This window comes from Macaca fascicularis, chromosome 17 (assembly GCF_037993035.2).
Source record: "Macaca fascicularis isolate 582-1 chromosome 17, T2T-MFA8v1.1".
In the NCBI taxonomy this organism is placed as follows: Eukaryota; Metazoa; Chordata; class Mammalia; order Primates; family Cercopithecidae; genus Macaca; species Macaca fascicularis.
In genome coordinates, this window is record NC_088391.1 from 90,159,113 (window position 1) to 90,182,985 (window position 23,873).

At 39.2% G+C, this 23,873-nt stretch overlaps 2 protein-coding genes across 7 annotated transcripts in view; one reads left to right on the top strand and one right to left on the bottom strand.

Moving 5' to 3' along the window:
- UBAC2 (UBA domain containing 2) overlaps positions 1 to 23,873 on the top strand; it is a 189,865-nt gene that overhangs the window by 51,819 nt on the left and 114,173 nt on the right. The gene's annotated exons all lie outside the window — the stretch shown is intronic.
- Positions 3,908 to 8,147, bottom strand: GPR18 (G protein-coupled receptor 18). Its single transcript, XM_045377320.3, has 2 exons — positions 7,900 to 8,147; positions 3,908 to 5,085 (listed from the first exon to the last, which is right to left on the bottom strand). The coding sequence occupies exon 2, from the start codon at positions 5,049 to 5,051 to the stop codon at positions 4,056 to 4,058; it is 996 nt and encodes a 331-aa protein (XP_045233255.1). The 5' UTR covers positions 5,052 to 5,085; positions 7,900 to 8,147; the 3' UTR covers positions 3,908 to 4,055.

Consider the following 23,873-nt stretch of genomic DNA (forward strand, 5'->3'; position numbering starts at 1 on the left):
CAGGTTCAAGCGATTTTCCTGCCTCAGCCTCCTGAGTAGTTGGGACTACAGGCACGTGCAACTATGCCTGGCGATTTTTTTTTTTTTTTTGTATTTTTTAGTAGAGACGGGTTTTCACTGTGCTAGCCAGAATGGTCTCGATCTCCTGACCTCATGATCAGCCTAGCCTGCCTTGGCCTCCCAAAGTGCTGGGATTATGGGCGTGAGCCACCACACCTGGCCATCTTTGATTTTTTTCAGCAATGTTTTGTAGTTCTTGTAGAGATCTTTTACCTTCATGCTTAGATGTATTCCTAGGTATCTTTTTTTGTGTGTGTGGCTGTTGTAAATGGGGTTTTGTTCTTGGTTTGACTCTCAGCTTGAACTAAGTTATTAGTGTATAGAAATACTACTACTGATCTTTCTTCATTGATTTGGTATCCTGAAACTCTAGAGAAGTTGTTTCTCGATTCCTGGAGCCTTTTGGCAGAGTCTTTAGGGTTTTCTAGGTAGAGAATCATATCGTCAGTAAAGGGAGATGGTTTGGGCTTTCCTATTTGGATGCCTTTTCTTTCTTTCTCTTGCCTAGTTGTTCTGGCTAGGACTTCTGGCACTGAGTCTTAGTAATTCAAAGTCCTGAATAACTCATTCATTCATCCCTTCTTCTCTACTTCTACTGTCATTGTTATCCCAGTCTCAACTCTTCAATCTTTTCTTGTCTACTTTTTTACAGTAATTCTCTAACTAGTTTCCCTGTGAATTTCAAAGCATTCCATACAATGCTGTCAGAAGTTATCTTTCTAAAATGTAGGCTTAACCACATTAGTTCTTTTAAAAACCCTCAAATTCTCATATCCATCAGAATAAAAGTCAGATTCCTCCAAGATGCTATCCAGGCAGTCTGGAGTAGTGGAAATAGCACAGTCTTTGCCATCAGACAGACCAGATTTGAGATTCCAGCTCTGCCACTTACTAGTTATGTGAAATCTTGAGCAAGTTACTTATCTCAAGCTCCATTTCCTGAGCTCAGTTTATAGATGACCCTCACATGTCAACGGTGGGTATTCTGTGCTTCAAAGAGTAGCCCCGAGAATTAAAGAAGCTCTCTTACATCAAGCTTCTAGAAACAAGCGTATACCCCTTCCATGTATTGTTTTTCTTAAGAGACAAGGTCCATGTTATCCAGGCTGGCCTTGAACTCCTAGGCTCAAGCCCAGTCCTCCCACCTGAGCCTCCTGAGTAGCTGGGATTATAGGCATGTGCTACCATGCCCAGCTCTTCTTTCCTTTCAGAGCCCTCCTCATCTGACCACCAGCTAGTCTCAAACCACTTTCCAACTGGTCATCCAGCTTTCTTCGCTTGCTACGCATTTGCATTCTCATGCCTACTTGGTTGGCTTTCTGCTTCCTTTTGCCCTTTGGCAGGATTGCCCTTATATGTGTATTACAGCACATGTATTATCTCTATTAGTATTTATTATATTACCTTGTCATTGTCTGTGCCTCCTGGGCTACCCACTGACTCTTTAAGGGAGAACCAAGTTTCACTTTATGTGCTCATTGCCCTACATTCAGTAATGGTGAAGGGCAAGCAAGCCTTGATTACAGTGTAGCCCCAGTAAGACTGTAAGGGAAGGCCTTTGAACCACAGACTTGTTCATTTCTTTTTCCAGTGCTTTGCATAGAAATTGTAGCTGACATATGATGGATGCTCATGACTATGATTTAAACTCAGAAAATGTAACCGTTAGATTTTGAAAGTAGAGATAATTCCATTATTAAAAGCCATATGTATTAGGCATTTCTAGTAACTCATTCCTGCCACACATCTGGCCTTATATACCTATTATTTTTTGTTAGTATTTATATGTGGATGTTACATTGTTTTCCAGAATACAGTGAAATTTTGAATTTTTACATATGTTAAAATATATTTGATTATAATGCTAAGTAAATTATTTTAAAAATAACTTTTAAGTGATCTACAATTAAATTATAATTTAGATTATTTACAATTTTATTGTGAGAATCACAGCATACATTTTCACTTTGTTGATTTTGTATCAGTAGAATCTTTTGTTGTGCTTTTTGCTTTGAGGCTAAACTCTTCTTATCAGGACAAGCTCTGGCAGATAACTTTTCCATCTAATACATTTAAGAGTAGATTCATCTGTATGGTTGAGAGTAGGCTCTGACTATGTATATTTGTACAATAAACTTACATGTCAAATACAAGAGTTGTTTTTCTTGTTTTAGAAATAATTATATGTTAAATATATGTAAGATATATAAATAATATATAAAGATATAATATCTATAAAGATACTTATTTTATGTATATAAAGTATATAAAGATACGTATTTTAATCATTTGACTATTGAAACTAAAAACTTTGTATTTTTCTCTTTTTTGAGAAACTGCATCTCAGTACCACCTTATGTAGCTCTGAGAATGTTTAAGCATGTTTGCTTTTTATTATTGAAAAATTGGTGTTCGACATGAAAGAACTGACCTTGGTTTCTAGGTGTGGTTCGTTAGCTGAGCAAGTCACATAACCTCTTCAGACCTCAGTTTTTTATATTTGGAACAGAAGAATTGTACCAAGAAGATTGTCTAAGGGACCATCTAGTGCAAAAATGCCATTTTATGATTAGACTTTTTGTGTTTGTTTATTTATTTATTTTTAAATAATATGAATTTACCTGTGTTATTTCCAGAAATCAATTTCGTTTTTTTTTTGAGACAGAGTCTCACTCTGTTGCCTAGGCTGGAGTGCAATAGTGCAATCTTGGCTCACAGCAGCCTCCGCCTCCTGGGTTCAAGCTATTCTACTGCCTCAGCCTCCCAAGTAGCTGAGATTACAGGAATCTGCCATCATGTCTGGCTAATTTTTGTATTTTTAGTAGAGACAGGGTTTCACCATGTTGGCCAGGCCGGTCTCGAACTCCTGACCTCAAGTGATCCGTCCACCTCAGCCTCCCAAAGTGCTGGGATTACAGGCGTGAGCCACCATGCCCAGCCAGAAATAAATTTCTAACCAATGCATATATTTGGTTCTAAGCCCTAGTAGGATATGATCATGTTAAGAATGATAAAGGTAATTTAGCAGAGAGGAAGTTATAGTTGAATCATTTATTTTACTTCCATAAGTATTAAGAATAATAGGGGCTTTACCGATTATACTTCAGTTTTTTTCGGTTAGATGGATAAGTTACTTGGTTTGTTACTTTATTAGGAGAAATTAAATGGCAAGGCTAAGAATCCAAGGTTCCCATAGTACTATTTATACTGTGACATATGGCCTGGGAAAAAAATCAATTAACCTCTTTTGTAAAAATGGGATCTTTAACCACAGAAAAAGAACAAACTGTTTGTATTGGAGAATGGCATTTCACCATATAGTAGATAGATGATAGAAATGAACTTGGATTGTTGGATAGAAATAGCATCTCAGGTTAGATTTTCATCATTAGTCCTAAATCGGGTTTGGTGCATAGTAGGCTCTCAGTGTTTGAATCATTATCCTCTGTTTTCAAAAGGATGAATTCAGAGTAGGGGAGGGCTGATGGGGATGACCTTTACAGGCCCCTTGGGTTCTTGTTCCTGTTAATTTTGCCTTGTAGTAAGTAACAGTAATGAGTTCAACATAATTTCTTATATAGGAATTCTGGAAGTCAGTGTTTGGGACATGAAGTACTGGATTTATAATTCCATTCCTAGTGCAAATTAGACCTAAGGGAGCTGCATCTAAATAGAAAATAATTTAATCAAATTATTTTGTATGGTAGTTTGATTTCTCCTCTACTGAGTTGATTAACATACATGTGTCACTTGCACATAGAAATGCAAAAAGTTAATTATCTGTGTAAATAAGGCTTGACTGTGAAAGACAAATCAGATGCTTTTCTCTGAATAATTCACAAAAATGTTTTATATAAGTTTTTAAAATGAAGATAATGAATTTATTTTTTTCAAGAGAAAAGGGACTTGATAATATTTTACAGAATATCCATTGACACCAGAGTAGTTAGTGAAGTGAATTTTGATGGGATTGAGATAAAGAACCTTTCTATTATTCATAACATTTCACTGTTTATATTGCTTAGTGACCGTAAACTACCAGATCGGAAACTTTTTCTGCGCATGCTTCGAAGGTAATTACGGTATAGCATGACACTAATGACTCGAGCCTGAAATTGTTTTGAAACGATGTAGTAGAGAATCACATCCAGACATGTGCTGAGGTTCATGAGGAAGGTGGTAAAGGCTCCCCAGGGACTATAACTGTTCTCCCCCGTTCCCAGCATCAGGAAAGCAAAACAGATGTGGAAGGGCATAAAGCAGACGAGCACCTGCACCAGCAGTGTGATGATGATCCTTATGGACTTCTCCTTGACTTTGGGTTTCAGCTTAGACGTCCTGCCATGAAGGAGATTATGAATAATGACCAAGTAGCACCCAATCATGATGAACAAAGGAATCAAGAAAAAAAATGTCAGTCGTGTGAAGTTTAGCACATTCACAGCTTTTAGATAGACGATGTCAGAAATCTTGAGGCAGGTGGCGGGGGTGGAGTCTTTATCCGGGTCTTTATGGAGCAGTAGCAGAGGGATGGTTGTGGTCAGGGTCATTATCCAGACTCCCACACACGCCAGCACGGCTTTGCACGTGTTTTTAAGTTCTTTGGCATACTTCGGCTGCACAATGGCCATGTATCTGTCGGCACTAATAAAGGCAAGAAGCCATAGAGCAATGCTTGGGTAAAACACTGTAAGAGCTCCAAGAATCTGGCAGAAGTACTCTCCAAATGGCCATTCATCTTTTGCATAATAAAACATTCGAAAGGGTAGAGTCATTATAAATATCAAATCCACTAATGCCACATTCATCATGTAGATGGTTACAGTGGTTCTCTTTTTGGTGGTACAACTGAAAACCCATAATGCAGTGATGTTAACAAATAATCCAATTATGAAGATACAGCTATAGAAGACAAGGGCTGCAATTTTGTATTCATCTGGATATGAGTTGTTAAAAGGGACAGGTTGATCTTGATTGTTCAGGGTGATCATTTTACAGCTTGTTGGTGGGCATGATACTTAGAAACTGTAAAAATAGTTAAGAAAAATAAGAATAGTTAAGAAAAATAAGAATAAAATCCTCGGTTAAAAAACAAATGCTTAACATTCTCCCACTCAGCTTGACTGCCAGTGAATTTTGAGTTTGAGAGCATTTTATGTTAAACTCACTCTATGTGTCTTAGTATTTATTAAGGAATCCATTCCCTAGAGATTATTACTAATTTGTATTAATCTGTTAAAATGATCCTGGTGTCATAATTCACTGGGCAAGTTCATTCATCTCTCTCCCTGCTCACTTCCCTTCTTCCTACAAGAATAACTATTTCTTTACAATTTTTTCCTATAGTGTGAAATTAGGTAGCAGTTGTTCCTGTCATAAGTGTCCTTTAATTTGGACTAATTGGGAAAAGGTGATTCTGAATTTTGACTCTTAATACAATTGTTTGCCACTTTTTATCATCTTCATTCTGTTAAAATATTTTGCAACCAGATGAGTAATGTCCAAATAATGTATTTTTGTTCATTAAACACAATTTTAATATATAAAATATGTAAATAGAAACGTGGAAAATTAATCAAGGAACCATTCGGCTGGTTAACTACTGAGCATTCACAGTAGTTCTCATTTGAGAGAGAATGGGAACTTTTCCTTTGTTACACCTGCAGCCCTACTGTCTGTTGAGCATGTAATAGGTACTCAATAAATACATATTTACTGAATTGATGAATAAATAAAGGAAGGAACTTTTGATGAGATGACTCACAGCAACTCTACTTTGCTAAAAAACTCTAGTTTGTAAATCTCTAGTTTGAAAATGAAGACTTGTGTAGTTGGCTATTAAACTTTTTGTTTTTTTAAAGTGGAAACACTTCATAGTATTTATTACCTTATGTTCGCTTTAAATTATCATAGGTCTAGAAACAGCAGTGTTTTGTGCCATGGTCAGCAGATCAAGAACTAGACTGTTAGAGCAATAGATGAGCTATTTTCTAATGCACAATTGGGAGTACGTATTGCCAAGTCTTCCAAGTTTTGTGATTTCAGCTGCTCTACTTCAGTGGTTCACAGAAAGCAGCACCTTGAAAACAAGCTAGTGCTATTAGTAACTTTCATATCCTCATTCCATCTAGATTCAGAAGCTTCAATATTATTTAAATTTAAAAAATTTTCAAAGTAAATCCAAATAAGGAGTATCTAAGACAAGTAGATATTAATAAGAAGTCATTCAGTAACTTGATGTGTATGTAGAAACTAACAAATTTCCATCACCAAAAAAAACCCCTGCCCATTTTAAATGGAAAGGAGATTATTTGGGGTTGCAAATATCATTGACTCCTCAGTGTGAAACTTCACTCCCCCATGATGCAACACCAACAACAGACTTTAAAAGTAGACTTTGCTGCAATGAGATGGAACCTGTGGCATCCCCTTGAAATATAGAGGTGGATGAAAAGTTTCCTTCAAAAATGTCACTTTGCAGAGTGGGCTGTCTTGAAATCAGCCCAGAATTTCTCTTTAAGGAAAACTGTGGGGGAGATTTGCTGTCTGTGGTGAGTGGCATCATGGGCTATTGATCATTGAAAATTAACTTGAGCAATTGCTGTGGATAAACACAAGAAACGTGCCTGCCTGCCTGCCTGCCTTCCTGCCTTCCTGCCTTCCTGCCTTCCTGCCTTCCTGCCTTCCTGCCTTCCTGCCTTCCTGCCTCCCTGCCTCCCTTCCCTTCCCTTCCTTGCTTCCTTCCCTCCCTTCCCTTCCCTTTCCCCTTCCCCTCCCCCTCCCCCTTCTCCTTCTCCTTCCCCTTCCCTTTCTTCCCTTCTTCTTCTTTCCTTCTCAAATATTTAGGTTAAATATGATTTTGGAGTATAATTCTATATATTTAAAAACATATTAAATTTTCCAAATATTGGTGTGACTAGAATATTAATTTCTATCAAATGAGGAAAGTGTTACAGAGGAAAATTATATCTCTAGTGTCATTCAAAGGAGAGTAATCATGAAGGCTTAAATCTTATGTTTAGCTGGAATGAATTCTTAAATAGTAGCAATTATAATATAAATGAAATTTTGTATTTGTTTTTCTTTTTTAGTATTGCATCAGGACTCCCTTCACCTATCCTCATCATTTAATTTTGTGACATAAGTCCTATACTTACAAACCATCTTGAGTCTTTTTTCCCACGTTATGCTCAAGCAGTTTTTATGTGGCTTGTCACCAATACGTGTATTCATTTGCTCAAGTTTGAAAAAAAATGAGTGATGCATATGTTTTAAAGGCATTATAGTATTGATTGTGCTCTGCAAACACAGAAATTTTTGGATAAATACTGAAAAGTGATTGACTTTAAAGTCAGCTTTTTAAAAGCTGTAGATACCATGACTATTTGTAGCTTTTCTTTTCTTAACCATTATTTCATGAAACAACGTAATTGAAACCATGTGATTAACATTTCTAAATATACATATGATTTACCATAAACATTTTCTTTCCTTAAGTTGAAAAAAAATTACATTTACTATCAATGTAAAGCAATATTGAAAATCAATGTAAAATCGTATTGTGGAAAGATGATTATATAGCCTATTTCAAGGTCTTTCACCGACATAGTTTGTTATGTTTATTTTTTAATTATTATTATTATTTTTTATAGAGACGGGGTCTCACTATGTTGCTCCTGGGCACAACTGGTCCTCCTGCCTTGGCCTCCCAAAGTGCTAGAGTTACAGGTGTGGGCCATCACGCCCAGCCTGTATTATTAAAATGAAATGATTTTTGAAATATAGTACATAAAGCATTACTTTTGACAATAATCATGAAGTTAATTAAATGCTGCTTACCTCCTGTCCATCAAAAGTCTGTATGAGAGATGAACATTTTTCAGCACTTCCACTTCTGTTGAAGGGATATCTTTGAGTTGCTTCTGTTAAAATAGCTCTTTCTGGAAACAGTGTGTTTAAGAAATGTTTTATTTTGTTTTAGACTCTTTTGTTGCTTTAAAAAGTAGTTTCCAGTGTAATGCTTGGCATGGGAGTTGGTGCTGGGCTGCCTGTAATTGCTGCTTTGTCTCTTTCAGGAAGTGCTCTCTGAAATAGGCTTTTTCACCTTATGACTTTACCCTGGATGTGGTTTTTCTCTCTCACAAATGATTTGTTTATGAAGTCACACTTAGCATAAATTCCCCTTGAAATGATGGCATATATTTAAGAGAATTATATACAAAGGACAAAGTTTCTTCAGTTTGTGTACTTTGATGCTTAAAGTCTGCATCATCTATGGAAAGAGAAGGAGATTTGATATTGAGTAAAAGGGGGTTTAAAGTCTAGCTTCTTTGCTTTTCTAAGCTGTGTGACTTTGTCTAGTTACCTGCCCACTCTGACTAACCCATTGTTCCTACTTCATTTCTGTACAGTTGAAATAGAGAGAATACCATCCAGCAGGATTGTGAGGGCCCTAAACCAGAAAGGTCCCAAGTGCTTAACATAGTACCTGGCACTTAGTAGGTAATCCTAAATGGAGTCTCACTTTTTACTACCAAGTTCTTAAAAATCATAGAATATCCACATTTCCACTTTTTACTATTTAAACAATTCTAAATGTTTAAAAGTAGGATCCTTGATTATTTGCTTCTGCTTTGCCACATACATTTATCCACTTTAGTTTGCTGTATTTTGTAAGTCTGCTTTTCTAGTGCATGGAAGTCTAGAAATAATTTCTTTTGCATAAAAATTTCTGCAAATCTTAACAGAAAGGACTCTGAAGTCTTTAGTGGACCGATTTACATATTAGGAGTGTTTTCACCTAAGAAGGGAAATGAAACCAGCAGAAAGGGAAGTGAGCAACGAATCACTGCCTGCCTTGTTAGGTTAATTTTTTTTTACTTTCTCATTTCTTAAAAAAATTTATCCTCTCATTTGCTTATCCTAAAATTTTAATTATCTTTATATTTGGTTTGCATGGTTTGTCAACTTTTAAAAGGTTCATGAACTTAAATATATTTGTTTTTTGAATTTTAGACAGTTTGGGGTCCATCCTTTTTTTTTTTTTTTTTTTTTTCCCTCAGACAAAACCATAGTAAGTCTGTGGCTTAGAAAAGTTACTTAAATCCTTGTCTCTGGTGATAAAATACTTTTGATATTTTATCAAATAGCAATGCCAGAATGATGGGTTTTAGCAGTATTGGAGACAACCATAGCAACTATTTCTTGTGTGGATGAAGAAATTGAAGACCAGTTCCTTGCTTAAGAACTCAGGGTAAAGCCAGGCCCAGTTTCTCCCACTGTAATAACTTCTTCCAAGGTGATTATATTGATCTGTCCACTAGATATGACTTCTTATGGCTGAATTACGTTCATCAGTTTTTTATATGTGATGTTATATTTCATACATCACACAGGAGTTTGATATTTCAGCTGGACAGAAATCTGCCTGCCTGCAGACCTAATCTGTCCTTTGCCTTATTCACATAGCTTACTACTTTTCTAAAATTAAGTCTTGATTAGCTTCCCCATTGCTGCTAAAATCAACAGATACATTGATGGCATGTGTCTAGAAGAGTCCTCTCATCAAGACTTGAGTTCTTCATGGTACACAGGGGCATTCTTGTTTCTGAATTACCAGGCCCTTAGAGGAGGCATCCGGGAGACCTGAGGGCTCTCCATAGGCCTGGCTTCAGGTTGGGGTGAACTCTCACTTTTTACTCATCTCACTCTCCATTCCAGCCCTCTGGACTGGCTACATTTGCTCTTCCTGCCTCTCACATGCTGTTCCACCCACTGTGGCATTCCTTACCACTGTCTCCCACCTGATGGCGTAGCCTGCTTCTCTTTATTCTTGTAACTACCTTCTCCAGGAAGCTTTCTCTGCCATCCGAAGCTGGGCTGGTCGTTCATCCCTACAGGTTTCCTTAGCACTTGGTACCTATCCCTGTAGTGGCACATGTTTGCATTGTTACTGCATATTTACTTGCTTTTTCTCCTCCACTAAATTGCATTCCTTGAGAGTTGGCATGTGTTGCATACGTGTGTAGAGAAGAGGCATTTCATATTGGTTGAATTTCTGACTGAACAAGTAGGTGAAGAAATGGAGAGGTTGGGGGAGGAATGGATAAATGTCTGGGTCTCGAGTCAGCAGGCAGGGACACTTTGACTAGCTTATGAGATGGGGAGACTTAGGCAAGGGCCTGAGGCCTGTAGTCTTCCCCAGCAACCCATGAGCCCTGTAGCATTGACCCCGGTTTTCTGTGCTCCTGGATCTTCGAAATGGTTTTGTGTTGGCAGGGAGTTATCATGAAAAGAAACTGCCCAAATCATTTGACAGTAAGTAAACAATGAGTCAAGCATTCAACTTGTATGGTATAGACACAAGTTTCTTTAACACTTGAACGTAATGATTTTTCTTTTTTCTTTCCAAACAGAGGAACTTATTCAGGCACCATTCATGTGGCTTTTTTTCACTTACTTTGAAATATGAGTGAAAGAGAAATTTTTCACTTGCAAAAGAGGGATTTTACTTATTCCCAGAGACTGCAAGATTCCCTTTGCTTTATCAAATAATGTGTTTTAGCTGCAGTTTTGGGTTTTGGTTTCAATATTAAAAGCCATAAGGGAATTTTGATTTTAGCACTAGAAACCAGTTTTTGAGTGAATATAATTCAGTTAAGCCAGTTTTTAATGAGAAAGCATGCAGTTAATAGATCTGTATAGCAAATTCCCACTATAAAACATGCTTCTATATTAGACATTTGTCTATGCCACAGGTAAAATAATATTTCCTGTTCTGTTAGCATAGCAAGTGTGAGGGCAGCTTATCCTTGTTGCCTCCCATCAGTGCAGGGACCAGGGGTCCACTGTTGTTACTGTTCATGTATCCCAGCATGGGGACAGTCAGCACACAGCCAGTCCCCAGGGAGAAGAGGGTGTGAGGCAGACAAAGAGTGCTCTGAACTAGAGGAGAGGCTTATCCTTTGGCCTTGACATCCTCCAATCTTTGTCCCCTCCTTTCTGTTTCTCAAACTTGTATCTCAACTGACTGCTCTTTGGGTGCAGGTGTAGGGGAGATATGTTGAATAGTAAGAGTTTCTGGGTAAAGAAGATTGAGAAACTATTTGTCTAAATGTGTGGTTTTTCTTAAGTCCCAACAATTTACAGCTATAATCTTCTAACCCAGTTAGTATACCTCCTCTCTGTTTGGTTTCCTAAATTGTATTGTAAATTTAATATTCCCAAATTTCTTGTCTTTAGCAATTTTTGTGTGTAGTTTTAAAGATTTGTAGACATGTAGACGTTCAGACACTTACCTCACAGCAAACAAGTTGAACCCAGATCTAACCATATATAAGTGATGGCAGTGAAATCAGTCCTGGAGCCACTGAAGTCCTATGGGACCCCAGGCCAAGAGTTTGCAATGTGACATTGTACTGTCGGAACAGAGATCCAGAGTCGCCAAGGCAGCAGATTGAGTAGAACTCCATGGTTATTGTGAGGCACACAACCTTCCACTGCACATTCTGATCTCATAGTTACCAGAGGTGCAAATGGAAATGGGTATACAGTAGTCCCCTCATGCACAATTTTGCTGTCTGAGGCTTCAGTTACCTTCAGTCAATTGTGGTCTGAAAATATTAAATGGAAAATTCTAGAAATAAACAATTCGTAAGTTTTCAATCGCATGCCGTTCTGAGCAGCATGATGAAATCTCTCATTGTCCTGCTCCTTCCTCCCGAGGACATGAGTCCTCCCTTTGCCCAGTGTCTCCACACTGTAGACATTCCCACCCATTAGTCACTTTCATAGCCACCTTGGTGATCAGGCTCACTGTCACGGTGTCACAGTGCTTGTATTCCAGTAACCCTTATTTTACTTAATAATAGTACCAAAACACAAGGGTACTAAGCCTAATGCATAAGTTAAACTTTATCATAGGTACGTATGTACAGGAAAAAAATAGTAAGTATGGGGTTTGGTACTATCTGCAGTTTCAGGCATCCACTGGAGGTCTCGGAATGTATCCCCTGAGAATAAGGGGGAACCACTGTATATTTAACACCTAGTAATATGAGGAAGCGCATTTCAGGAGAAAGAGGAGGGCCGGGCGCGGTGGCTCATGCCTGTAATCCCACTACTTTGGGAGGCTGAGGTGGGTGGATCACCTGAGGTCAGGAGTTTGAGACCAGCCTGGCCAACATGGCAAAACCCTGTCTCTACTAAAAATACAAAAGTTAGCTGGGCATGGTGGTGTGTGCCTATAATCCCAGCTACTCAAGAGGCTGAGGCAGGAGAATTGCTTGAACCTGGGAAGTGGAGGTTGCAGTGAGCCGAGATTGCAGTGAGCTGAGACTGGACTCCAGTCTAGGTGACAGAGCAGGACTCCATCTCAAAAAAAAAAAAAGGACTTGTGGCGGGTCAGAATTGGTAAAGGAACAAAAGATGTGTTATCAGGTTATTTGAACACACACCTATATAATAGTGTGTGTGGTTGATGATTTTAGTACACAGCCATCTGTATTGTAAAAGTAACCATGTACCTGTAAGGTTGAGGGTTGTTGGTTTAAGACAAGTTACTTAGGATTTTTTATAATCTCTGCCATTATTCTTACCTAAATTATGAAAGGTAATCAGAGGTGACCGTCAGGCATGATTCTGAGAGCCTAACATGCTTGAGCTAATTTATTCTTCATGCCGACTGTAAAGTATGTAGTTTACATGGTGTGACCCAGAAATATTTACTCATGACTCTCAGAGTGTATGTTCTTTCTGTATTTTGCATTATGATATTATACTTTGTTTTAGTAATTATTGTTGAAGTTGGCCCTACTTAATAGAGAATCATCATAAATGGTAATTTGACTTATAGCAAACAGTCTCCTGAGGGAATAGACTATCTTTTTATCTCCCTGTTTCGTGCTAATGAGTTGATATTCTCAAGGAAAGGTTTTATAGCTGGATTCTGGCAGCTTGTACATGTTAATTGTGGTGTCTGGGATCTCTGCCATTCAGTGGCCAAAAGACTTGAACAAGCACTCAAGAATGAGTAGATCCAAATGATCAGCAACATGTAAGTCTGCTCAACCTTTTATTAGTAATTGGGAAAATGAAAATTAAAACCACAGTAAGGTATTAGCCATTCGCCAGCATGTCTACGATGAAAAAGACAGATAATGCAAAGTGGTGGCAAGGATGTTGAGTGATGAGGATATCGAGTAACAAGGAACATTGCTGGTGGGAGTTTAAACATGGAAAACGGTTTAATATTAAGTATTAAAGTGAAGATACCAACACTCCATGACTCGGAGTCCACTTCTAGGTCTATAACCAGGCAAAACACATGCTGCGTACCAGGAGACATGGACAAGAATGTTCACGGTAACATTATTTACAACAACTCCAAATTAGGAACAACCTGAATGTTCACCAGCTGTAGAATGAATAAGTCACTTGTGGTGTAGGCATAGAGTAGAGTGCCAGTCACAATCACAATTGATGATAGATAGGGCAGATAGAACAGCATGGATAAATCTCATGAATCTAGTGTTAAGTTGAAAAAGCCAGACATGAAGGAATTCATATCATATGATTCCATTTGTATAAATTTCAAAAAGCAGACGAAATGAAAATACAGTGCTTAGGAATTCATGCTTAGGTGGTAAACCTTTTGGGTGGGGTGTGGGCATGTGTAATAGTAAGGAAGGGGCCCCCATCATCTGCACAGCAGGATCTTGGAGCTGTTGCTTTTCTTACCCTCACCACCCTTAGGCCCAAAGAGATTAAGGGAGGGAGAAGTTACTAGAACTTGGAAGGAGAGACTCCAGTCAAGTCAGCTGCCTTGGAGCAGTGCTTTTCTTTTGAGAGACGGTAAGCCTGAGGTTCCCTTACTGGAAGGAACCAGGGAAATAAACACCCTGACCTTAGGTTCCTCTTGGCCTAAATCTCCCCTGAGGCTCCTGTTAGCAGGACTTAGCTGGAAGCCAGGGGGCCATGAGCCTTTGCATGGTGTTTGGACCCACCAGCCTCTGGGACAGAGAACAGGCTAGGGAAGGGAAAAGAAGCAAATGGATTTTCTGGCATGCTGCACTTTTCTATATATGTGTTACCTTTCCTGTTCAAAAACTGTCTTATAACTTGTGTGAAGTCCATGCTGTAGACACTAAGTACTAGTTCTCTCGGCCTCGTTTGTCCCCTTTTTTTCTTTGTAGCATGTTTATATTTTTCCTGTCTTTAGACTGGGACTGGATAGCTGTGCAGGAGCCCAGTCTGTGCCACTAATTGACCACGTTGTCTTAACCCTGTTAGCTCATTTCTCTGATGGTCTCTCTCCCTAGGGGAAGTTGGGTGAGGCCTTCTGTTTGGGGTCATCCACTTCCAGCCTTGTGTAATTTGAAGGCATTCCTCTCCCCAACTCTTTCCATTGCAGAGAGTATTTACCTTTGGTGTTCCTCTGAATTTCTGTAGGACTGTGGATAGGAGCCGGCAGGAGTCTGCATGGAAGCCTGAATGCGTCCAGGATTCATTTCCTGAGTCTTCATCCCAGGGAGGAAAACCAAGAATGTGTCTGCTGAAGTTTGGGCCTACTCTAAATGCAAAGCACTCAGTCCCCTGATAGGGTCACTTTAGTTCCTGATCTTTGCCATCTTTTATTATTATTATTATTATTATTATTATTATTTTATTGTTCTTCAGCATGTATGTCGACCTCTTGAAGATATTATAATCAACCTACAGAGGAAGACATGTTATTTTTTCCTTGGTAATAAAACTGCATTGATTTTGGTTACTCAGACGAGGTGTTTACCAGAACTCTCCCTTGTATGCTTATAAAATAAAACTAGTGCTCCATTCAGTTGAATATTTGCAGCAGTATTATCTTCTTATTGCTAATATTATTTGTATGGGTAGACTTTATGAGAAGTTTGTGATTTTCAGCTCATACAGCCTCTTGCGCTCAGCAAGCCACACAGTCTAGAGGGGTCTTAACAGAGAAGGGAAGGAAGGAGGCAGGCAGGACCACCCTGAGACCCCCAGGCCAGCTGCTGCTGTGCTTCTTTGGAATGAAGGGTCTCAGACCCTTGGCTTACATCTTTCTGCCTCTGGTGTAGGGTTTGCTCTTCTAACATGAACGGAACATTTGATTTAGGATCAGTAACTACAGGTTTTAGAACTGGAGTTTGAAGTATCTGTGACACATCTCTCTTTGACAGTCGTGTGGGTACTGATCCCTGATTGCACTTTCACCCCGTTTCTTCTTGTTCTCGTTTTGTGTGTGTCTTGTGAACAAGGACCTGGCACGTGCATCTTCAAACGTTTCAGGATATCTAGAGTAGTGCTTCACCCAGCAGGCCCTCAGTTAACAGGCATATGGATTCGACTGGTGTTTGTGTTTTTCTGTAAGAAAGGTTATGCCATGTCTCAAAAAATGAATGGCTAATGTTTCTAGGTAGATACAATCACAAAGACATATCAAATAAAATAATGAGGCAAAAAGAAATAGGTAGATTGGGATTGGCTGTGTAGAGGTTTTAAAGTGAAAGTGGGCAAGTTAAAAAGGTTTTGTATCAGAGCAGCTAGTTGCAATTTATTGAATGTAGGAGTACTCACACAGTTTATTTGAACATGAAATAGATCTAGATTTCTTACGTATGGTCTCCAGTTTTCCATACCGATTGATAGTTCAGGGCTGCTTTGACGTAAATACTGTGCTTCTACTGCCACCTACAGATGATTAGTGGTCTTGGAGCTCTTCACCTTTACCCGTTCTAAAGTCTTTTCAAAATTGAAATAAATTTTTCAAAAGCTATTAGTTGGTGGAATATTATAAAATATTTTAATGTTACTTTATGAATATTTCTATATTATGTTACATAATACTATATAATATATAGTTTTATATAATAGATATGAACTTATTCCTGTAAAGCAAGGTGGCCAATCTTTTGGCTTCCCTGGGCCACATAGGGAGAACTGTCTTGGGCCACACATAAAATACAGTAACACTAATGATAGCTGATGATCAAAAAAAAATCGTGAAAAAAACTCATAATATTTTAAGAAAGGTTACTAATTTGTGTTGGACTGCATTCAAAGCTGTCCTGGGCCCATGTGGCCCCAGGGCTGCAGCTTGGACAAGCTTACTCTGAAACATTTTGGCTTGTAGACCATTTTCTGCCCTCTTTGAAAGCATCCTCTTTTTTAGGAAACAGTTTTCCTCTGTAGGACTATGTGTATTCCTGGGTTAGGGCCTTGAGAAGATTCCATTTTTACTCTTATTTGTATCTGATATTATACTAAGATATTAAACATAAATGTGGCCTTAGAACAAATTAGACATGTTAAAAAATACATATATATATTAGAAAATTTATCATCTTAACCATGTTTAAATGTGCAGGTTAGTAGTGTTAAGTTCATTCACATTGTTGTGCAGCCAATCTCCAGGACATTTTTGTCTACCCAGACTGAAAGCCTGTATCCATCATACAGCAAATATCTCTTCAGTCCCTACTTTCAGTTCTTTTGGGTTATATCCCTGAAAGTGAAATTGCCGGATCATGTGGTAATTCTGGTTTTAGTTTGTTGGGGAACGGCTGTACTGTTTTCCCCAGCAGCTGCACCAGCAACACAATGCCCAGTTTCTCCCTATCTTGACTCACACGCATACCTCTCTCACGCTCGCCCTTCCCTCCCCTCCCTCCCTGCCCTCCCTTCCTTTCCTGTAGTAGCCATCCTCATGGGCATAAGGTGGTATCTCATGGTGGTTTCATTTCCATTTCTGATGATGAGTGACTTCGAGAATCTTTTCATGGGTTTCTTGGCCATTTTTATTTCTTCTTTAGATAAATGCCTATTCAAGTTCTTTGCCCATTTGTTAATCGGGTTGTTTGTTTCTTGGTCGTTGAGTTGTAGGAGCTCTTTATATAATCTAGATGTTAACCCCTTATCAGATGATTTGCAAATATTTTTTCTCTTATTCCATAGGGTGCCTCTTTTCTTTGTTGATTGTGTCCTTTGATGCAATTTTTGGAGCATATTTTAGGCCTGCTCATTTATCATATACTAATGATAAGGATGAATATCATAACTTTGGATTTCTAAATGGTGAGGGGAAGTTATCCTGAGTAAAATCAATGAGTCATTTTGGAACCTTTCCTCATGACTGAAGCCGAAGCAGTATTTTCCTGCAGTCCTCAGCACCTTTGCCTTGTCCAGGAGTATATAAGTAAGGCAGGAAGAAACTAGCTCTGTTCCAGAGTCTGCTCACTTCAGAGCCTTCCGCTTGCTAGTGCTGCTTTCTTATGCTCTGAAAACTATCTGCCTTTATTATTACAGTCTTTTGAAATTGAAAGAGTAACACTTATCTTTTTATAGCATTCTTGGTCCCTGCTGTTCTGATTAATATTTTATCAGTGATAAAAATATACCAAAATATAGTGTGTTTGCTCATCGGATTTGCAAATTACAAAAACTAGGAGGATATTTCAGTAATGGTGGAGGCGAAGCTCCTGTAACAAACCGCTGACACAGTGGCTCAAAGAGCACAGATGTTCATTTCACTTTTGTAACCACCCTGTGGGGTAGGCAGGCTCTGTACCAGTAGGTCATCAGGGGCCTGGGCTGGTGGAGCAGCTCTGCTCTCCTCAACATGTGCCTTCCAAGGAGACTCCATGGGTTCTGCTTCCAGCTGGCATGGAGGAAAGAAGGGGCATGCAGGAGGAGGGATTGCCTTTCCCCAGGTGCCTTCGAGGTTGCATTTGTCAATTCTGCTCCCAAACCATTGGCAAGAACTTGGTCACGTGGCCGCACCTAATCATAGGGAGGCTGGGAGATGTAATCTTAGCCGGGCAGCGGTGTCCCTGGAGATAAGGGAACAGTGGGTTTTGGGGGAGCTGCTAGCAGTCTTCTCAGAAGAGCAATAGCTCTAACACATCAGCTGCCTCAGCAAGCTGGAGTTTTGGGCTTTATAGTCAAAATATGAAACATAGAAGGAGGCCGGGCATGGTGGCTCACACCTGTAATCTCAGCACTTTGGGAGGCCGAGGCAGGCGGATGGTTTGAGTTCAGGAGTTGGAGACCAGCCTGGGCAACATAGTGAAACCTTGTGTCTACATAAAATACAAAAAATTAGTCAGGCGTGGTGGTGTGTGCCTGTAGTCTCAGCTACCTAGGAGGCTGAGGTGGGAGGATCACCTGAACCTGGAGGGCCAAGGCTACAGTGATCCATGATCCTGCCACTGCACTCCATTCAGCCTGGGCTACAGAGTGAGACTCTGTCTTAAAAAGAAAAAAAACACAAAAGGTAAAGAAGGTAAGAGAAAGAGGTCTTTCTCTTGAGTCTTAAAAAATCATCTGTAGAGGCACTGAATGGCAGAGTTGTTTGGCTTGTGAAATGGCATCATGGAGTGACTGCCAGTTGACACTAATGTGCTCCCAGATGCCATTTGTAGGATTACAGGGAAACAAGGATGTTGCTGTGGTCCAGGTTGGCATCAGGATGGGGTGGAGATGGAGACTGGCCATGGGAGAAACAGGTGGAGAACAGGGATTGCTTACCCCAGAGAGAAGGAACTGGGGCAGAACTGTCTTCCACTGTTGAAAGGGCTGCCCGGTGAAAGGGGAGTTAAATAAGGGGCGGATGGCCTGTGGTGAATGAAGACCACGGGGACATGCTACAGTGTATAGCTTTGGACTTGGCATTAGGAGTAACTTTGCAGCACTCACTGTCTCAAGATGAAGTGATCTCCCTTGGGAGCTGCTGAATTTGACACTGAGGATACTCAGGCAGTGGCTGGGAGAGTGCAAGGCAGGGGTGTTGCAGGAAGTCCACTCATTGGTAGGTAACACAAATGGAGTGCCTATGATGCCCTTTAAACCTTGAGCATTCTGTGGTTTAAATGAGCTATATTCTGATTCTGTGCTCTTCTTTATTGTGAGATTCACAGGTAGGCTTAGAGAACTAGAGAAATTAATTGGAGTCCAGCCAAGGACCACATTTTCCAGGATGTTCTGTACAGCCTAGTACTGGTACAGCAGAACTTGTTCCAGGACATAATTCACTGCAATGTAGAGTTATTATTACATTACTCAAATAAACTCTGTAATACAAAGAGGTTTGATATTTTTCCTATATAATCTAAGTGATTGATTTTTTGCTTTATTATAAGCAAGAAGTATTTTTAAATTTTGAAGTACATGCTTCCAGAAAGTCTTTATAAATACTTAAAGAGGAACAGAATGAGAAAATCCTGACACTATTAAGGTAAGAGCTAAATAATGAGTTGCTAGGGTGACATATTTGAAACATTTATAAAATAAAATATTCAAAATAAATTACATTTTTCATATTGTTACTACGAATTCTTACAGTACTTTAGACTCTGTAAGCTTCCATGTTAAAGCTGTTTTCCCCTTTCTGAAATGAGCATGCTCAGCAGTTCAATAGGCATTGCCTGCAGTAACACGGCACTAGATGGCAGTGTTATGCAGAACTTGATAAAAGCTTTAATTTAATTCCTCTAAAAGAAGTTATTAAATGGGGCTCATATGGTGAAACATTTTTGTAATGAATAACAGAATGGTATTATACTTTATACAAATACCTTTAACAGTTTGATACCCTATGACTATTTCAAAAAGATGTGTGCTGTAGTTAGAATTAAAAACTGGTATTGTGTACATGTGTTAACTTTTTCCTAAACAACACAATAAATTATTTTAAACACCACTGGTATAGCAATTGTGAAACTCCTATGATGTAAACCTAAGAATGATTTTTAGTTGTGATTATTCATGGGCTCAGCACAGCACAGTTCCAAATTTTAACTACGTAAGGTGAGGTGACACACTACTTGGCCCTAATAGTAACATTAAAGAAAAAAATAATCATTATCTAAAAATTATTGGGCTAATCAAAGAGAATTGTAAACAGATATTTTTATCAAGGGCATATAGTAATATTGTTTGCTATTTTGTGTCTCTTTGAAGTCTTATATGAGCCACAGACTGTTTTCACTAGAATGCACATATATGTAAATATTAATAAGAAAATAATTGGAATTTAGCAGAGGTGAATATTATGGTCACTTGGTTTTTTTTTTTTTTTTTTTGCATTTTTTAGTAGAGATGGGGTTTCACCGTGTTAGCCAGGATGGTCTCGATCTCCTGACCTCGTGATCCACCCGTCTCGGCCTCCCAAAGTGCTGGGATTACAGGCTTGAGCCACGGCGCCCAGCCCCCTATGGTCACATTTATAGTCGTCAGCTTTTGTCTTCCTAAATAATGTTCCTTAGCTAATTCTTGGGCACAGATCAAGTGTTAGATTTTAATTCCTACTTTTTACATTTCTTTTTTTTTTTTTTTTGAGACGGAGTCTCGCTCTGTTGCCCAGGCTGGAGTGCAGTGGCCGGATCTCAGCTCACTGCAAGCTCCGCCTCCTGGGTTCATGCCATTCTCCTGTCTCAGCCTCCTGAGTAGCTGGAACTACAGGCGCCCGCCACCTCGCCCGGCTAGTTTTTTTTTGTGTGTATTTTAGTAGAGACGGGGTTTCACCATGTTAGCCAGGATGGTCTCGATCTTCTGACCTCGTGATCCGCCCGTCTCGGCCTCCCAAAGTGCTGGGATTACAGGCTTGAGCCACCGCGCCCGGCCCTACTTTTTACATTTCTATATCAATGTCCAAGAGTATATTGGTATCAACAACAAGTAGAATATTTTCAAAACCCAGAAAGTAAGTAAGTAGGGAATGAGAGTTTGTACTTACAACATAGTTAGGTAGAAATTGATGGTTGGTGGTATGGACATGCACATGAGTTCTGAAGAAGGATAAAAATAAGGAACAGGAAGCTGAACTGTAAAAGATTATTTTCAGTACATTGTGTACTTTTATTAACTTAGAAAGTGTGCTAATATTTTATGGTAAATTATTGGGAAAGTCAATTTCAGTCATGTTTTAAGAGAAGAAAGAATTTCCAAAGTGAGGAAGAGGACACCTTGACACTTCCTTGTATAAAGTAGTAAATGTTTCAGCATGTATGCATGCATGAATGAATGAGAGAATTCTACCTCGTATTTTACAAGAGCAATCGGTTCTTTTATGATTTCCCCAATCTGTTTGCATTCTCTTTTCCTCTTGTTAGATTATTTGTTGAGCTCTGAGGATCCTGCACTGATCAAAACAGACAAAATCTTCAAAGTCCTCATTGACTGTACATTGTAATCGAGGGTAAAAGATAGTAAACAAAATAAAAATTTATAATATATATATGGCAGATCATGATCTATGTTGTACAAAACTAAATAAACTAGGAAAGGGAATGTCAGGGTGTCAGTGGGATTGCAGTTTTAATGATTCTAGTAAGGAAAAGCTTCAGAGATCAGGTAATATTTGAGCAGAGACCTGAAGGGGTCAAGGAGTGAGCTATGTGGAGATCTTGGGGGAAGTATTCCAGGTATCAGAGACTGCCAGTGCCAAGGCCCTCAGATGGAGACGGGACCTCCCATACATGGACAGCTGGAGCAGAGTGGTGGGGGGACGGGGTGTGGGGAGATAGTAGGAGGTGAGACCGGAGAGGTAAGAGTGGTCACTGGCCTTTCAGGCCATTGTACTAATTTTGGCCTTTAATCAGGGCATTCGGAAGCCATTGCATGATGCTTTGGGAGATGAAGTCATGTTGGCCTGTGCTATCTTTTCATTGTTTCCCATTCTTTTTTAAAAAAGCACTTAATCATTTTATACATACTTATAGTTTTCAAATTGTTTTTCACTTCTGCTTCTCAGGTTATCAAATTCTCCCTCAGGGTAGTCTGTTGTTTCTTACAGTTTTAATTTTTTATTGTGAACTCATTTTCAGTGGTTTCGTTTGCTCTTGGAATCCCCATGTCCCTCAGCTCATGAAAGTATCTCTGTTGACGGATTTTGTGTTTACTACTACTGGCTCCTGAGGGGTTTTTGTTGTCCTGGATTAGCTTTTATGTTATTTTCTTACCTTAGCACTCCCAGACCGTTCAAGTGGGGGTAAATCTAGGTCACAAATTTAGGTATGATGTTGGCCTTAGATTTTAATTTTTTGTTAGGACTGTTTGATCTTTTTGTTTCCAAGGCTTTTAATGTAAGCTAACTTTCTTTGTTGTTTCAGCAGACTATAAATGGAATATTTTTAGTCTTCTCTCTAAAAGACAGTGATCTTTGATGGTCTGGGCTCAGTCCCAGCTCTCTTTCCTTGAACTGCTTGAGGTCACCTCTTCTAGCTCTACTAGACCTAAAAATCCCAGCCCACAACTCCAGGGGCTTGTATCTAGGTCAAGTCCCTTGTGGGCCACTGAAGCAGCCCATATTTTAATTTCTATCTTTGTTTCTGTTATCTGGGTTTATTAGAGGAATTTTTAAGCATGTGTAAGAAAGGAGAGAACACTATAATGAACCCCATGTTTCAATGTCACCCACCTTCAACACTGATCAACTCATGGCCACCTTGTATTATCTATATCCTTACTCTTAAGCTATTCTCATGGGCCTGTGACAGACTCTCTTTGGCATATAAACCCAGGAGCAGGAATGTAGGGTTATAGGATATGTGAGTGTCTTAGTAAACTCATGCTGTCAAAGCCTGAGTGGCTTACACAGAAATTTATTTTCTCACAGTTTTGGAGGCTAGAAGTCCAAGGTCAGAATGTTGGCATGGTCAAGTTCTGGTGAGGGCCTGATTTGCAGATGGCCACCCTCTTGATGTGTCCTTACATGGCTGAGAGAGGTCACTTTGGTCTCTCTTCCTCCTCTTGCAAGGGCACTAATCTCACTGTGGGGACCCCACCCTCATGACCACCCATGACCTAACCTAATTGCCTCCCAAAGGTCCTACCTTCAAATACCACCATATTGGGGGCTAATGCTTCAACATATGAATTTAGGGGTGGGAGACACAGTTCGGTGCACAGCATTGGGGGCTAGTGCTTCAACATATGAATTTAGGGGTGGGAGACAGTTCAGTGCTCAGCAGTGTGTGTGTGTATGTATGTGTGTGTGTGTGTGTACATTTTGAGTCTGTGTGTATCTGCTTTACTCTCTATTCTATTGGTCCATATGTCTGTTCATGTGCTAGTATTTTTAACTATTTTGTTTTGTAGTATATATTGATATCTAGTAGAACAGGTTACTTTTTTTTTGGTTCATCTTTTTCAAGATTAACCTAACTATTCTTCCATATAAATTTTAGAGTAAGTTAATCAGTTGTCTTTAAAAATTCAGCTGGAATTTGAGATAATAATATTTTCTTTTATCTCTTCTATTAGTATATCTATTAATATATTTATCAGTTGAGGTTCATCTTTTCTAAAAATGTTGCTTTCCTACTTAGTAATATTGTTCAGTTTGTTTCTTTTTTGTTGTCACCGTGTTCTAAGGTTGCCTAGTGATTTTGGCCTCTGAACTCCTGTTTCCCTGAAAGGTGTTCTTTGGCAGAGTCAGTTAGGTTTAGAGGGGCAGTGAGCACCCGGGATAGAGAACCCACAGCCACTGCAGGACCTTTGTGATCCACTCCTGTTTGGTGAGGTTCCAGAGGTGTCTTGGCTAGTGAGGGATTCACTTTTAAACTCTCAGAAATTAGCGGTATTGAGAATAAGCAGTTTCTTTATATGGTAATTTGCCTGTCCTGGGGGAAAGGAAAGATGTAGAGGAAGAAATGGGTAAGGGAATGCTATCTCTTGTCACCAATAGCTACCTTACAGTGTGGCTGTTGATGAATTTAGTGTTGATCTGATTATTAATAATTTGTGACAGTTTTGATGAGGTGCTTTAGAGTGATGAATCCAAACAGATTCATCCATTTAGG

Bases quoted from the DNA above. Each gene is read 5' to 3' on its own strand.
- GPR18 (XM_045377320.3), bottom strand. From the start codon at position 5,051: ATGATCACCCTGAACAATCAAGATCAACCTGTCCCTTTTAACAACTCA.